This window comes from Oncorhynchus mykiss, chromosome 19 (genome assembly GCF_057628025.1).
Source record: "Oncorhynchus mykiss isolate SJ-2025 chromosome 19, ASM5762802v1, whole genome shotgun sequence".
Classification (NCBI taxonomy): Eukaryota; Metazoa; Chordata; class Actinopteri; order Salmoniformes; family Salmonidae; genus Oncorhynchus; species Oncorhynchus mykiss.
The window spans coordinates 23,902,319-23,920,534 of record NC_143040.1 but is presented as its reverse complement, the minus strand read 5'-3'; the positions used below and the strand labels follow the sequence as shown (position 1 = coordinate 23,920,534).

The window sequence follows — 18,216 nt, the reverse complement described above, 5'->3', positions numbered from 1 at the left end:
GATCTATCTATTTTCCCCCTCAATCTACACACAATACCCCATAATGACAAAGCAAAAACAGGTTGAATTTTTTTTTTGCTAATTTATTAAAAATACACTACTGTTCAAAAGTTTGGGGTCACTTAGAAATGTCCTTGTTTTGAAAGAAATGTTTTGTCCATTAAAATAACATCAAATTGATCATAACTTGGATTAGCTAACACAACGTTCCATTGGAACACATGAGTGATGGTTGCTGATAATGGGCCTCTGTACGCCTATGTAGATATTCCATAGAAAATCTGCCATTTCCAGCTACAATATTAATTTACAACATTAAAAATGTCTACACTGTATTTCAGATCAATTTGGTGTTATTTTAATGGACAAAAATGTGCTTTTCTTTCAATAACAAGGACCTTTCTAAGAGACCCCAAACTTTTGAACGGTAGGGTGTATTGTGTGTAGATCAGTGACAAAAATCGGTCAATTTAGTCAATTTTAAATTCAGGCTGTAACAACAACATTTCCTGGCTGCAGTTGTCCTTGCAGTTGTCCTTGCAGTGCTTCTGCTGTTAAGTCTTGGAGGCCCAAAATCGTCTTGGCTACAGATATAATGATGTCCAGCTTATTGGACACTTGTGCAGTACAGTTAATAACTGTAGCTATAAATGCTACAAAATACACCTTATTCACAATAAGTGTATCCAGATCACTTGATTGACGTATAACATTTGCATCCACTGCCATATCTTCTTCAGAACTGTGGCCTCTTCCCCTTCAACTTTCTTCACCGCCTCCACATAGGAGATTTGCTGTACAGCCCCGATCCTTTACACCTCAACCTCTTTCACCCTAACAGGGCACTCAGGGAATTCGGAAATATGATCCCCACCAGAAAGTGTTTAGCTTGTCTGGGAGCAAGACGTTGGTGTCCGCGACGTGGCTGGTTTTCCCTTTGTAATCCGTGATTGTCTGTAGATCCTGTCACATATGTCTCGTGTCTGAGCCGTTGAATTTCGGGCCCCGCCATCTATCACCGGATATCAGCAAATCCTCATGGACTGCAGACTGTAAACACAAATTGCACAGAAAGAATATGAAGGTTTTTATAAGAAATTCTTTGCTGTAAACACAGAAACATGATATTATAACCACAGTCAAGCCAATCTATCACAGTGATTTAAGTACCTAACATTGGAGTTTATTTTCAAGTTAGTGTTTTTAAAACCAGTTGCACTTAGCCATCCCGGATCCGGGATCGTGAATACAGCCTGAAGCTCATTACCATAACGCAACGTTAACTATTCATGAAAATCGCAAATGAAATGAAAAAAATATGCTAGCTCTCAAGCTTAGCCTTTTGTTAACAACACTGTCATCTCAGATTTTCTAAATATGCTTCTCAACCATAGGAAAACAATCATTTGTGTAACAGTAGCTAGCTAGCGTAGCATTTAGCGTTAGCATTAGCGTTAGCATTCAGCAGGCAACATTTTCACAAAAAACAGAAAAGCATTCAAATAAAATCATTTACCTTTGAAGAACTTCAGATGTTTTCAATGAGGAGACTCTGTTAGATAGCAAATGTTCAGTTTTTCCTGAAAGATTATTTGTTTAGGAGAAATCGCTCCGTTTGGTGCGTCATGTTTGGCTACCATAAAAAAACAAAAATCCAGTCATCAAAACGCAGAACTTGTTTCCAAATTAACTCCATAATATCGACTGAAACATGGCAAACGTTGTTTAGAACCAATCCTCAAGGTGTTTTTCACATATCTCTTCGATGATATATCGTTAGTGGAAGTGTGCTTTCTGTCCTGAATCCCCAGGAGAAAATGCCCGCAACTGAAGATTACGCACCAATTTAGACAAAGGACACCGGGCGGACCCCTGGAAAATGTAGTCTCTTATGGCCAATCTTCCAATGATATGCCTACAAATACGTCACAATGCTGCAGACATCTTGAAGAAACGACAGAAAGCGCAGGCTCGTTCCTGGTGCATTCACAGCCATATAAGGAGACATTGGAAAACAGAGCTTCAGAAATTCTGCTCATTTCCTGTTTGAAGTTTCATCTTGGTTTCGCCTGTAGCACGAGTTCTGTGGCACTCACAGATAATATCTTTGCAGTTTTGGAAACGTTAGACTGTTTTCTTTCCAAAGCTGTCAATTATATGCATAGTCAAGCATCTTTTCGTGACAAAATATTGCGCTTAAAACGGGCACGTTTTTTTATCCAATAATGAAATAGCGCCCCCATAGACTCAAACTCGGGAGAGGCGAAGGTCCTCTGAAACCCAGCCAAGCCGCACAATGCCCGCTTAACCAGTCGCACCAATGTGTCCGAGGAAACACCGTACGTACACCTGGCGGGCCGGGCGCACCTGTGGCGGGCCGGGCACATGTCAGCGTGCATGCACCCGGCCCGCCACTGGAGTCGCTAGTGCGCGATGGGACAAGAACGTCCCTGCCGGCCAAACCCTCCCCTAACATGGACGACGCTGGGCCAATTGTGCGCCGCCCCATGGGTCTCCCGGTCGCGGACGGCTGCGACAGAGCCTGAACTTGAACCAGGATCTCTAGTGGCACACTGCGCCATAACCAGGATCTCTTAGACCACTGCGCCACTCAGGAGACCTATTTTTAAGTTTTGATTCAAGAATTAAGTATAATGTTTTGTTTCGACTGTAATAAGTCAAACTCAGTCCCTGCAAAGACAAACAAAAAACTAGTCAGTTAGTACAGTCAATTTTGTATTTAATTTAAACAAAATGGTCAAAGAGTCAACTGTGAACTACATTACTTTTATTGCACAAAACGATAAATGAAAACATTAATTTTAGAATACTTTGGAAAAGGTTCAACATTACATTACACACAGCTTCAAGACATCACGTCAAGTAAACATTAATTAAGGCACTGTCATTATCTTACTATAAAACAGTATCAACCTAAAGGGACAAAGCATTTTTACAGACACCATCACACCAACCATCACCATAATCATCTACTCTGCCTCATCATCCTCAGTTCACCTCATCCACTTTCCTATACATCCAAATCCAACAGAATTCATTACAATCTAACTAGTTCTACATTATACACGCACTGTGTGTATTTTCTGTATTTTCAGTGCGTACAGGCAAACGGCCTCTCTCTCGTGTGGACCTTCTGGTGCCTCTTCAGGTGGTGCTGGTGGGAGAACCTCTTATCACACTGGGGGCAGCTGTATGGTTTCTCCCCTGTGTGGACTCTCTGGTGCCTCTTCAGCTTGGAGGAGTGGGAGAAACTGGCCCGACACAGGTGGCAGCTGAACGGTTTCTCCCCTGTGTGCATCATCTGGTGGATCTCCACCTGTTGGGGGAAACTGAAGGCTTTCCCACAGAACGAACACAGGAAGCGTTTCTCTTTGCCACAAGATCTGTTGATAGCGTTACTACTACTGTCATTTGTCAATAGGCTTGTGTAGCCATTTAGTGTTGAGGCACTGGCATTGTCTGAGGTTTGGTTTAACATAAGGAGAGTGTGAGGAGGTTTAAGGCCAGGGAGTGTCTGTGTTGTCGCAGGGTCCATGTTCCAATTGATAGATCCTATAGAAGGCAGGCTGAAGGCAGCATCTGTTAGGGGGTTAACCTGAGGTGCCATCAGTCTCTCTGAATCACAACTATAGGAGCAGGACGGAGCATCGCTAGCCGAGTCTGTGTCTGTTCTCTCCAGCTGCATACGAACACTTCCCCGCAGACCAAATCTAAGTCTCGCCCTCGTCTCAGCCAGTCTGTTGTCATGGAGACTGAGTTTGGATGTTGTTTTGTGTTCAACTGTCTGTTTCTGGTAGTGGTCAACAATGTTGTTCCCCAGCCCAGAGTTGAGGACGCAGTCCCATCCGCTGACCTCCACTATGTCACCTCTGGTCCTTGCCTGCACAGTGATGTTGTCCACTGGGCCCTTGGCTGCACCAGTCTGGGTCTGGGAATCCAAGATGGCTCCCCAGTCTCCTCTGTTAGCCTCCAGCCAACCACCTGCAGGAAGAGTTTAGAAAAGTACTTTACAAACATGGCAGAGAATTCGACATATTACCTGCTGAAATGAATACATTATGTTTGTGTGGTTTTTTTGTATGTAAACACAAGTTGTTTCATTTTATGAATGAAGAAAAAAGTATAGCCAGGCGCATCACTATTCCCATTGAAAATCTATTATTGTATGTAGGCCATATGTATTTCTCCCTTACTTTGCTCCCCCATCTTTAGTCCACTCAGCAGATTAATGCTTTCTGGTCCGTCTTCTACTGTCTCCTCTTTTACCAGCAGCAGATCAAGCTTCCCATCCTCCATGTCTACTGACTGTAAGAGATACAGAGTGAGAGGATGTTGGATCAAGAAATCTGATATGAGCACCCTGCTATGGAGCATCTCCTGATTGGGCAATGAAGGATTGCTATGAGTATTATTAGTTGATTTGATCATTCAAAGACATGTTCCCACACTTAAAAAATCAATCAAGACCTTCGAATCAAATGTTATTGGTTGAGTACACATATTTTGCAGATGTTATCGCAGGTGCAGCGAAATGCTTATGTTTCTAGCTCCAACAATACCTAACAATACACACAATAAAAAAATTATAATAATTAAGAAGGATCAGAACGTGTTATGTCAGAATCCGGAAAACAGTGTGATGGTTTGGGGAAGTTTTTCCGCCTCAGGACCTGGACGGCTTGCCTTAATAGAAAGGAACCATGAATTCTGCTCTGTATCAGAGAATTCTACAGGAGAATGTCAGGCTATCCGTCTGTGAGCTGAAGCTGAAGAACAGCTGGGTCATGCAGCAAGACAGTGATCCAAAACACACAATCAAGCCTCGATGAAAATGTTTAAAAAGCAACAAATATGAAGCTTTGGAATGGCCTAGTCAAAGTCCAGACCTAATCCCAATTGAGATGTTGTGGTCGGACTTGAAACGAGCAGTACATGTTTGAAAACCCACAAATGTTGCTGAGTAAAAGCAGTTCTGCATGCAAGAGTGGGCAAAAATTCCTCCACAGCGACATGAGAGACTGATCAACAACTACAGGAACAATTTGCTTGCAGTCATTGCAGCTAAAGGTGGCACAACCAGTTATTGAGTGTAAGGGGGCAATTACTTTTTCACACAGTGGAATTGGGTGTTGTATAACTTTGTTCATTAAATTAAATATATATTTTGGGGGGTTATTTGTAAACTCAGGTTCTCTTTATCTAATATTAGTTTTTGTTGAAGATCTGATGACATTAAATATCAAACATATGTGGAAATAGAAAATCCAAAAAGGGGCACATACTTTTTCACGGCACAAAAATATGTAAAACATTTAAAAAAAAAATGAAAACAGATTAAAATATATATATATATATATCAGAACGAGCCTATCAGAATGTCCCTTGTTTCATTAGCTGTTATAAAAGTTCCCAGAAAATGCTCCATACACACAAAATGTTTATTTCTCTAAATTGTGCAGTTTTGTCACACAACGTCCAACCGGCCTCACAAATGCAGACCATGTGTAACCACGCCAGCCCAGGACCTCCACATCCGGCTTCTTCACCTGCCGGATCGTCTGAGCCACACAGACAGCTGATGAAACTGGGGGTTTGCACAACCGAAGAATTTTTGCACAAACTGTCAGAAACCACCTTGTCGCCCTCAACAGGGTCTTGACCTGCCTGCAGTTTGTCGTTGTAACCGACTTCAGTGGGAAAATGCTCACCTTGGATGGCCACTGGTCTGCTTGGGAAGTGTGCTCTTCACAAATGAATTCCAGTTTCAACTGTACCGGGCAGATGACAGACAGTGTGTATGGCATCTTGTCTGCAAGAGGTTTGCTGACGTCAAGGTTGTGGAGTTATCGTTTGGGCAGGCATAAGCTATAGATAACGAACACAATTGCATTTTATTGATGGCAATTTGAATGCACAAAGATACCGTGACGAGATCCTGAGTCCCATTGTTGTGCCATTCATCCGCCACTATCACCTCATGTTTCAGCATGATAATGCATAGCCCCATGTCACAAGGATCTGTACACGATTCCTGGAAGCTGAACATTTCCCACTTCTTCCATGGCCTGCATACTCACCAGACATCATTGAGCATGTTTGGGATGCTCTGGATTGATGTGTAAGACCGTGTGTTACAGTTCCCGCCAATATCCAGAAACTTTGCACAGCCATTGAAGAGGAGTGGGACAACATTCCACAGGCCACAATCAACAGCCTGATCAACTCTATACGAAGGAGATGTGTCGTACTGCATGAGGCAAATGGTGGTTCTCATCCACGCGCGTACCTTTTTTTTAAAAAGGTATCTGTGACCAACATATCCCCGAGCTGACAAGGTACAAATCTGTCGTTCTGCCCCTGAACAGGCCAACCCACTGTTCCTAGGCCGTCATTGAAAATAAGAATTTGTTCTTAACTGACTTGCCTAGTTAAATAAAGATAAAATAAATAAAAAAACAGCCTCAATTCGTTGGGGCATGGACTCTACAGGGTTTTGAAAGCGTTCCACAGGGATGCTGGCCCATGTTGACTCCAAGGCTTCCCACAGTTGTGTCAAGTTGGCTGGATGTAATTTGGGTGGTGGACCATTCTTCATACACACAGGAAAATGTTGAGCGTGAAAAACCCAGCAGCATTGCAGTTCTTGATACACACAAACCTGTGTGCCTGGCACCTACTACCATACCCCTTTCAAAGGCACTTAAATATTTTGTCTTGCCCAGTCACCCTCCAAATGGCACACATACAGTATCCATGTCTCATTTTTCTCAAGGCTTAAAAATCCTTATTTAACCTGTCTCCTCCCCTTCATCTACACAGATTGAAGAGGATTTAATAAGTGACATCAATAAGGGATCATATAATTCACCTGGTTAGTCTATTTAATGGAAAAAGCCATGTAAATGGGAGTGTGTTGTGACATTTGGATGTCTCTAAGCTTCCATGTAGTTTAAGAAGTCACTAGTGTTGCCCTCTGAGTGTCCTTTTCCTAAGTGAGTCTCGTCTGAATTCCATGTCAGAGAAACATCACCCTCCACTTTCACAGTCGCCTCATCTACGACCAGACCCTCCCCTTTCTTTCCCCTTCAGAGTATACACTACTACTGTACCGGTTCCAGTCCCCTCTCAATGGATTAGACTACAGTGCCTTCAGAAAGTATTCATACTCCTTGACTTATTCCACATGTTGTTGTGTTACTACCTGAATTCAAAATGTATAAAAAATAAATGCTTACCTATCCACACGCAATACCCCATAATGACAAAGTGAAAACATGTTTTTATTTTATTTATTTTATTGAAAATAAAGTACAGAAATGTCTTATTTACAAAAGTATTCACACCCGAGACAATACTTTGTAGAAACACTTTTGGCAGCGATTAAACCTGTGAATCTTTCTGGGTAAGTCTCCAAGAGCTTTCTAAACCTGCATGTAAACTGTATCAAGCTCGGTCAAATTGTTTGTTAATCAATGCTAGATAACCATTTTCAGGTCTTGCCATAGATTCTCAAGTAGATGTAGGTCAAAACTGTAACTCGGCCACTCAGGAAAATTCACTGTCTTCTTGGTAAGGAACTCGTGTAGATTTGGCCTTGTGTTTTAGGTTACTGTCCTGCAAAGGTGAATTCATCTCCCAGTGTCTGGTGGAAAGCAGACTGAACCAGGTTTTATGCTAGGATTTTGCTTAGCTCCATTCCGTTTTTTTTTTATCCTAAAAAACACTGCAATCCTTAACGATTACAAGCATACCCATAACATGATGCAGCCACCACTATGCTTGAAAATGTGGAGAGTTTTACTCAGTAATGTCTTGTATTGTTTTTAATCCAAACATAACACTTTATATTCTGGACAAAAAGTTAATTGCTTTGCTACATTTCTTACAGTATTACTTTAGTGTATTGATACACCATCCAAAGTGATATTCAATGTCTGCTTTTTTCTACCCATCTACCAACAGGGGCCCTTCTTTACGAGGCATTGGAAAACCTCCCTGGTCTTTGTGGTTGAAATTCATCGCTCACATGCGGGACCCTTACAGATAATTGTTTGTGTGGGGTATTCATTCATAAATCATGTTAAACACAATTGTTGCACACAGAGTCCATGCAACTTATTATGTGACTTGTTAAGCTCATTTTTACTCCTGAACGTGTTTAGGGCTTGAATACTTATTGACTGCTTTTAATTTTTTTGAAAACATTTCTAAAAACATTATTCCACTTTGACATTATGGGGCATTGTGTGTAGACCAGTGACAAAAAAAAGACATTTTAAATTCAGTCAGGAACACAACAAAATTAGGAAAAAGTCAAGAGGTGTGAATACTTTCTGAAGGCACTGTATATGCCTGACATATTACTGTCTGGATACATATAGACTACCCAGGAATATTCAACACATCTGTTACTCTCGTAATTCCAAATGCATCTGTGTAACACTCACCACTGCATAAACATGTTGGCTGGTCCTCATTAACGTCCCTTTTTTGTTTAGAAAGCTTTACTACACAAGTTTCCAACTTACCTAACTTTGTTGGTTAACTCAAGGTTCCTCGGGTCTCCACCAAACTAGGTAAATCCACTTTTAGTTATAAATGCACCTGCATTGCTGGAACCAACTACATAATACATTACAATTGGATGTTCTGGTGCCATTCGTGCAATTCTTATTGAGGAATGTAACTGTTTATCTTGGATATTTGTGTTGTGCTATTTCTTTGTTTTACATTGTCCTATTCATTGTATATGCAGAGCTCCCTTGTGAAAGAGACCCTGGTCTCATTGTTAACTCCCTGTTTAAATAAAAGTCAAATCAAAAATATATTTTCTGCTGACAATAATGACCATTCATGTTTGTCTTTAATGCAGGGTTTAATCTAAACCGCAGACGCTATTAAGTGGAATGGTTACGTTCTATGTTATAGAGTGGAATGTTTTTTCTGCAGGTGTATCCTGAGGTAGCTCCTTTCTGAGAACCTCCTCCTGCAGTGCAAACAACCTCTCTCCAGTGTGGACCTTCAGCTGGTTCTAGCAGGAGAATATTTTCTCACTCTGGGGTCAGCTGTATTGTTTCTCTCCTGTGTGGACCCTCTGGTGTCTCTTCAGGTTGCCAGCATGGGCAAAGCGCATGTTACACTGGGTACAGCTGAAGGGTTTCTCCCCTGTGTGGACTCTTTGGTGCCTATTCAGGCTGGACGATTGGGAGAAAGTGGCCCGGCACAGGTGGCAGCCGTATGGTTTCTCCCCCGTGTGCATCCTCTGGTGGATCTCCACCTGTTGGGGGAAACTGAAGGCTTTCCCACAGAACGAACACGTGAACCGCTTCTCTGTGGCACTGCCACCTTTACTGATTCTGTCATTTGTCAATGGTCTTGTGTAGCCATTTAGTGTTGATGAACTGGCATTGTCTGAGGTTTGGTTTAACATAAGGAGATTGTGAGGAGGACGAAGGCTAGGGAGGGTCTGTGATGTCACAGGATCAATGTTCCAGTTGATAGATCCTATAGAAGGCAAGCTGAAGGCAGCATCTGTTAGGGGGGTAACCTGAGGCGCCATCAGTCTCTCTGAATCACAACTATAGGAGCAGGACGGAGCATCACTAGCCGAGTCTGTGTGTGTTCTCTCCCGCGGCATACCGACACCTCCCCGTCCCCGCAGACCAAAGCTATGCCTCGCCCTGGTCGTAGCCAGTCTGTTGTCATGGAGACTATGTTCAGATGTTGTTTTGGATTCGACTGTCTGTTTCTGGTTGTGGTTAACAGTGTTGTTCCCCGGCCCAGAGTTGAGGACGCTGTCCCATCCACTGACCTCCACTATGTCACCTCTGGTCCTGGCCTGCTCAGTGATGTTATCCACTGGGCCCTTGGCACCCGTCTGGGTCTGGTAATCCAAGATGGTTGCCCAGTCTTCTCTGTTAGCCTCCAGCCAACTAACTGCAGGAAGAGGTTAGAAAATAAACGTTAAAAACATTTTTGAGTCAAGTTCAGACATTATAATGTCTGTTTTTCTATGCAAACATAAGTTCTATTGATTTCCTTTGATGTATTGAATGAAGAAAAAAAATAGGCACATCACTTCAATGTGCTGTATGTATTACTATTCCCATTGAAGATCTATTAATGTACGGAGGCTATATTGTATTATATGTATTATATGTATTTCTACCTTACCTTGCTCCCCCATCTTTAATCCAGTCAGCAGGTCAATGCTCTCTGGTCCGTCTTCTATTGTCTCCTCTTTGACCAGCAGCAGATCAGGCTTCCCATCCTCCATGTCTACTGACTGTTAGAGATACAGAGTGAAAGGATGTTGGATCAAGAAATCTGATATGAGCACCCTGCTATGGAGCATCTTCTGATTGGACAATGAGGGATTGCTATGAGTACTATGCAAACATGTTAGTTGATTTGATCACTTCATACTATTTAATGGTTTGATCATTCAAAAGCATGGTCCCACACAAAATTAATCAAGACATGGGCCTGTATCCACAAAGAGTATTAGAGTTGAAGTGCTGATCGAAGATCAGGTCCCCATATGTCTGCATAGTCATTCATTATTATCTAAAAGGAAAACTGATCCTAAATCAGCACTCCTACTCTGAGGCTTTGTGGATATAGACCATGATCTAATACCATACAGACAGTAGTTTACAGTGGGCTCACCTCAGTGAGACTGTGTGTGGTCCTGTGCTGCTCAGCTGGTTCCTCTGTGGATTCAGGAGGAGGTGTAGTCTGGTTGTCCTCCATGAACATGGTCCCCTCCGGTTTCCCTAAACCCTCCTCACACCTCTCCTCCTTCACCAGCAGCACCTCTAGACCCTCCTCCTGGAAGAGACAGGTGATACAGATTACAAAGACATACACTCCATCAGGTACGTACACACAGATAATAAACACACTTTCAACATGGAGTGTTTACCCATCTCCACTACGTTTGAGGCCTATACTGTAGTTACAGAATTACTGTTGTTGTTAAGCCCATCATGGTGGACATAAATATGTTGTTGGTAAATAATTCAAAAGTCGTCATCAGCCAAACCCAGCTAAACTATACTAAACAAAAATAAACGCAACACGCAACATTTTCAAAGATTTCACAGAGCTACAGTTCATTTAAGGAAATCAATCAATTAAAATGAATTCATTAGGCCCTAATCTATGGATTTCAAATGCCTGGACAGGGGTGGAGCCATGGGTGGGCCTTGGAGGGCATAGGCCCACCCACTTGGCAGCCAGGCCCACCCACTTGGCAGCCAGGCCCATCCCATCATAATGAGTTTTTTCCCCACAAAAGGGCTTTATTACAGACAGAAACACTCCTGGGCTGACGTGGTCTATAGTTGTAAGGCCAATTGGACATACTACCAAGTTCTCTAAAACGAAGTTGGAGTCGGTTTATGGTAAAGAAATTAACATTAGATTCTCTAGCAATAGCTATGGTGGACATTCCTGCAGTCAGCATGCCAATTGCACGCTCCCTCAAAACTTGAGACATCTGTGGCATTGTGTTGTGACAAAACAGCACATTTATAGTGGCCTTTTATTGTCCCCAGCACAAGGTGCACCTGTGTAATGACCATGCTGTTTATTCACCTTCTTGATATGCCCCACCGTTCAGGTGGATGGATTATCTTGGCAAATGAGAAATGTTCACTAACAGGGATGTAAACAAATTTGTGCATATGGAAAACATCTGGGATTTTTTTTGAGCTCATGAAACATGGGACCAACACTTTACACTATATTTTTGTTCAGTGTGTTTTGACTTGTACAGTAGGTGTTTATGAGTGTGTGGGTTTGTGTAGGTATATTCAGTAAGTCTATAATGGTTATAAAGCACTGTTGTGTGTATGCAGAACAGGGTTTAGATCAGATGTGATGTGAACTAAAGAAAGTCTCAATGAAAGTCTTAAAAACAAAAAGGGACTTTTTGTTCTATTAAACATAAACAAGTTTTAAAGCTGCAATATGTAACTTTTTGGGCAACCTGACCAAATACCCATAGAAATGTGAGTTATAGGTCTGTCTATAAGTCTAAAAAGTGGTAGATCTGTTCTATGTGTGGTAGATCTGTTCCATGCTTCCCCTTCTTAAGTTTAATTTTTGTGTCATTTACTTTCGGTTTTGTACACCAGCTTTTTGCAGCTGAAAACAGCTGTAAAACATATTTCACAGCGGTTTAGATGGTACAATGATTCTCTATACAATGACTGCTTGTTTTACAAACTGAAAATAGGCTTTTAAAATAGAATTTTAGCAACCAGGAAATGGCAGAGTGATTTCTGCATATTGCATCTTTAAAATACACCATATGAAAACCACACATACAAAAATCTGCATGAACTTGATCAACTGCATTAACTTTATTTTTAAAAGTGTCTTAGAAAAAATGTTAAGCAGTTGAACAGAAGTAATGAAAATAGGCATTTGGGAACATCATATAGCTTACACAGTACAAACACAATAGGTAACAGTATTATTAGGCTTATATATAAAGTGCCTGCTGAAAGTCTCCACACCTCTTGCACAGTGTATACACACAGTATTAAATTGAACGTTTTCCCTAGCGATCTGCACAAGCTACTTCACATTTTCAAAGTGAATGAAAGATTATAGATCATAGTGTGACAGCGTTATGTTATGGGTATGCTTGTCACGGGCAGGGACTTTGTCAGGATCAAAATAAATATGAAAGGAGCAAAGCCCAGCTAAAAAGTTAAAGGAAATCTCCCCTCAGTCTTCTAAAAACCCTGGGATAGTGTTTTATTTTTCAGCATTACAATTACACACATGTAATGCCAAAGACACGCCAGAATAGCTTTCCAAGAGGTGTTGAGTATTTGAGTAGTCCAGTCTTGAAAATCAGAGACAAGGTTTGAATATTGCTCACCATCAATGATTTCCAACCAAATTTACTGAGCTAGAGCAATTTTGACAAAAACAATGGATATATGTTGCCCTAAGAGTTGGTGCAAAGTTGGTAGAATCTTATTCAAAATTATTCACAGCTGTACTGGCTGCCAAAAGTGCTTCTGCCAAGTATTAACTCTGGTTAGTGAAGAAATAGGCAATCAAGACATGGTTGTTTTACATTTTTTGATCTATAATAAAATGATTTTCACTTTGAAAATGTGGAGTAGGTTGTGTAGATAGGTAGGAAAGAAACGAATTTAATCCCTTTTTAGATTTAATTTGAAGGCAGCAAAATGTGAAGACTGTGCAAGGGGTGTGTAGACTTTCATTAGAGACTGCATATCTCACAATGTCTGGATGCAATATTCCACCCAGGAATATTCAACAATGAAATCTGTTAAACTCAGTTCAGATGCTGATATTTATCTGACAAGTTTCTAAGGCCCCGATTTAAGCGTGCGTAAATGGAACGTAATTCACTTTTTATGTGCTTTTCTCTCTATTCGTATTCTGACCTTGAACTTAAGCATTTGAATAGCATACTATTCACCCACTATTTGTTTGAGGTTGAACTAGAATAAATGAAGGTGTGGCGGTGCGGTGTCCAGACACGCCGTATTCTAAACTTGACTTAATTCCCATCAAAATTCAAAAAAAAAAAAAAGCCATATGGAAGCAAACTGAAAATTATATCAACATGACATGTATTGCGGCCCCTTTTCCACAGTGAAATAAGATGTAAATAGCTCTGCCGTTATTCCGAATTTTAATTGTGTGCCCTCATAATTTGCGTGGATGAAATTTGGAGACCCAAACTATAGGCTTCTGTGGGCTGAACCTGCCGAGTTGATGTACTTTAGAATGTTTTGATTATATGCCCGGGCTTTTCTACATTTTATTTTACCATTTTTATCATGTTAAATATTAGCCAATATCGAGAGCCAACGTCAGTAATAACCACATACATTTATTTTGCATCATTCCATTCTGTTTACCTTTCTTTCCTTAGACCTGTCACACACTTGTTGTATTCGGCGCATGTGACAAATCAATGTTGATTTGATTTGTAAATTGTTCCTGAGGGTCGCTAGCATTAGTGGCTCATAACAGCCTAACGTGGTGCAATAATTTGGGACATGTAGCCTAATTGAATCATTATGGAACTCAGGCCCCACGTAGCAGTTTAAACTTGGAGCATGGTTCACGATGACTGGACTGTTGTCATACAGCTCCACGATTAGTAAGACATTTGGGTACATTTATAGGATTACTGTTCAATCCCTATTGTACACTTTTTTCCCCACCTTCCAATATTGTATAGATTGAACCTGAATATGACAACTGTCAGGATGAATCGAACCACCATTTTTTTATTTAGCAATATATTTTGTGCGTAAAGGCTCTGGGTAAGTGTGTCTGCTAAATGACATGTAAAGATGAATGTGCTGAAAACACCATTGAATGAAAACTCCACGAGAAAATTTGTTTGGGCAGCAAGTGGGAAGGTTTTCAGCAGTTGAATTAAATTTATTCAGAGCGTGCAAGGTAGCCACGCCTGCAGAGAGCATTATGCGACTGAATTAGGTAAGTCTGAATACCAAATACTGAGAAGTGCGTAGGAAAGGCATACATTCCTAAGTCGGGATCAGGCCCAAAGTGTACCCTGTTTCTGGAGCATGTACAGTTGAAGTCTGAAGTTTACATACACCTTATCCAAATACATTTAAACTCAGTTTTTCACAATTCCTGCCATTTAATCCTAGTAAAAAGGAGGTCAGTTAGGATCACCACTTTATTTTAAGAATGTGAAATGTCAGAATAATAGTAGAGGGAATTATTTATTTCAGCTTTTATTTCTTTCATCACATTCCCAGTGGGTCAGAAGTTTACATACACTCAATTAGTATTTGGTAGCATTGCCTTTAAATTGTTTAACCTGGGTCAAACGTTTCAGGTAGCCTTCCACAAGCTTCCATCAATAAGTTGGGTGATTTTTGGGCCATTCCTCCTGACAGAGCTGGTGTAACTGAGTCAGGTTTGTAGGCCTCCTTGCTCGCACACACTTTCAGTTCTGCCCACAAATGTTCTATAGGTTTGAGGTCAGGGCTTTGTGATGGCCACTCCAATACCTTAACTCTGTTGTCCTTAAGCCATTTTGCCACAACTTTGGAAGTATGCTTGGGGTCATTGTCCATTTGGAAGACCCATTTGCGATCAAGCATTAACTTCCTGACTGATGTCTTGAGATGTTGCTTCAATATATCCACAATTTTCCATCCTCATGATGCCATCTATTTTGTGAAGTGCACCAGTCCCTCCTGCAGCAAAGCACCACCACAAAATGATGCTGCCACGTGGAAATGGTCTCAACTGTCTTCTTGATCTGAATACCCCGTCTTTGGTCAGCAGTTGTACAACACTAGAGTTTTATCTTGTCTCATGTCGGCTGTTGTATCTGAATTTGGCTTAACTCTCGTTATTCCAAATGCATCTGTAGATCTTTTCTGCTAACAACAATACAAAAACAATCTTTGTCTTTAATGCAGGGTTTTGTTCTATAAGCTATCCAGTGGAATGGTTCATTTCTATGTTATAGAGTGGAATGGTTTTTCTGCTGGTGTATCCTGAGGTATCTCCTCTCTGAGAACCTCTTCCCGCAGTGCGTACAGGCGAACGGCCTCTCTCCTGTGTGGACCTTCAGGTGCATTTTCAGATGGTCCTGGCGGGAGAACCTCTTCTCACACTGGGGGCAGCTGTAGGGTTTCACCCCTGTGTGGACCCTCTGGTGCCTCTTCAGGTCACGAGCCTGAGCAAAGCGCATATGACACTGGGTACAGCTGAAGGGTTTTCCCCCTGTGTGGACCCTCTGGTGGATCTCCACCTTCTGTGGGCAGCTGAAGCCTTTGTTACAGAACATGCAGAAGAACCATTTATCTTTACTACCACCTGATGTGGCTCCCCCTCCCTGAGACTGGGCTCTAGCCCTGTCGTTTGAATTCGATAAAAGGACGCGGCCGTGTGAATCGGAAGGTGCCATTGATGTGGACATTGGGTCAAGATCCCTGAACACGTGCAAAGGGGAGTGGGTCGCAACATTTACATTTGTCTCTATGCTTTCCCTGTAGTCTAAAAAGTCACTGGTGTTGCCCTGAGAGTGTCCTTCCCCTACGTGAGTCTCGTCTGCATCCCATGTCAGAGGAGCGTCGCTCTCCACTTTCACAGTCACCTCATCTACGACTATAACCTCCCCTTTCTTATCTAGGGACCCTTCAGCGTATAGACTACTACTGTACCGGTTCCAGTCCCCTTTAGACAGATGAGTCTGTGTCTCTAAACCCAAGGGCATGTTGCCAGGGTCCATCTCTGTAGTGTAAGAGCAAGACGGCTCATCACCGACAGTGTCTAACGCGTCACCATAGCCATCCCCACCGGAATGAACCATCCTCTGGCTCTGGTGAAATACCGGTAAATACTCTGAGCCAGGAGCAGGAGGACAGACCAGTCTTCCCAGCACTAGTCTCTCTGGGTCTGATCTGGGGTCTGATCCTGTGTGTAAGAGCCTGTGTGTTACAGTTAAAGTCTTGGTGTCTGTCTCTGACTTGAGGACGGAGTCGGGCCTTCCACTGACCTCCGTGACGCTACGTCGGGTCCTTGGCTGGGGCGCAGAGGTGGTGGGGTCCTCCATGGCTTCATAGGGCGCTCCAGCCACTCCAGTCTGGATGTCTCCGCTTTGCCTCAGGCCCTCCTCTCCTTCAGACCTGTGCTGCTTGACCCCAAGACCTGCAGCCTCTGCATCTGCAGACTGACACAAGCATTGGATAACAATGTTGTAGGGAAGTCTCACAAGCTCCCCTACGGCAGATCAATTAGGATTTAAGCAAATTAATAGCGGAGGGGAGCCTTTCTGAAATAAACTGGTCACATTTGATGTACTGTAATTTTAATGTAACACTATTACACTAACCTCTATCACGATAACATGCTGGGTTGACTCTCCATTCCCCTCATCAACAGTATCTGGTTGGTCATCTCTCCATGTATTGTGTCCCACTGGCTTCACAAAGCTCCTATTGCCTCCAGTGAGCTGTCCTTCACCCGAGAGAGTAATTGGGGTAAAAGAGGTGTTTATGTTAGCTACCGTGAATGCTCAAAGCTATACTGTACACTATTGACAGTTGGAAAAAAGTATAGAATTGACAAGGATGTAAGGTAACAATTTGCATAACTTCTTGATATACTATTTACAGACTGATTGATTATGTTCCGGGCATCGCATTGTTTTTACTGAGTAAATAATAGGACATGCAGTAAATCAAGAACATGGTTAGAATATGATAGTGTCATTATGCAATATAGGTAAGTAATTTGGGGAATTATTGAATATTATCCAAAAACTGACCATGACCCAATTCTGGGTAACACATCAGAACACATGTGCAGAAGGGGCGACAGGCACTTAGCTATATATGAACAGCCACAGGCCGCTCAGCCTCGGCCTTCTGCTAAATGTACCTCTTGCCATTCCTCTGTATCGGTCGAGGATCTTGACACTACTGGGACGACTGGCGAGGACGCGCTCCCGTGCCATCTTCAGTTCGAATAGCTGTAGTTTCCTTCGCAATGCCCTGTTTTCTTTCTGGCTTTGAGAAATTTCCAAACGAAACACTGCATAGTCGTCGTCTACGAGTTTACAGATGTCTGCCACGGCTGCATTCGCTAGCACCTCCATAATGGAGGCTATTTGAGTGTGAAAAACCATACAGTTAGCCATTGTTAGCAACTAGCTAGCGCTACCTAGATAACATCTATCAAACATGCCCTGTCTTCAACGCGAATTAAACACTACCTTGTAAGTATGTGATGCTGTGCAGTTAAATTAGTCATAGTTTGAGTTCCAGGGTTTTAATAAACGTCTAAATAACAACGCGAACGTGGTAATTGTTCTAGGTCACTTTTCATTTCCGTTAACACTGAAGAGAAAGGATGTTATTGGGTGGAGTCATAGCTCATAGGTTGTGGTTAAATAAAAAACTGTATGTGCGCTGTTTTTTTTTAAATACGGTACTATCAGTCAGTATTTTTTAAATCTGAGAGCAGACTTGTTTAGAAATAAATGTGTTAGCAAGAACAGAGTAGAATCAAATACAATACAATTCCATCTACATCACCTCAGTAAGGTAAATGGTCAACGGTCTTAGCTTTAGATTACCCAAAAATTGCTACATTCCTACACAATCTAATATGACCCTTTTGGTGCCACTTATTGTAAATAAGAAT

General features: G+C 41.9%; 1 protein-coding gene across 1 annotated transcript; it reads right to left on the bottom strand.

Annotated features, from left to right (window-relative positions):
- Positions 1 to 2,776: 2,776 nt before the first annotated feature.
- Positions 2,777 to 17,983, bottom strand: LOC110498496 (uncharacterized). Its single transcript, XM_036953714.2, has 8 exons — positions 17,452 to 17,983; positions 16,904 to 17,028; positions 16,568 to 16,741; positions 10,690 to 10,851; positions 10,195 to 10,306; positions 9,833 to 9,957; positions 4,215 to 4,326; positions 2,777 to 4,002 (listed from the first exon to the last, which is right to left on the bottom strand). The coding sequence occupies exons 1-8, from the start codon at positions 17,708 to 17,710 to the stop codon at positions 3,113 to 3,115; spliced, it is 1,959 nt and encodes a 652-aa protein (XP_036809609.1). The 5' UTR covers positions 17,711 to 17,983; the 3' UTR covers positions 2,777 to 3,112.
- Between the last annotated feature and the right edge of the window lie 233 nt (positions 17,984 to 18,216).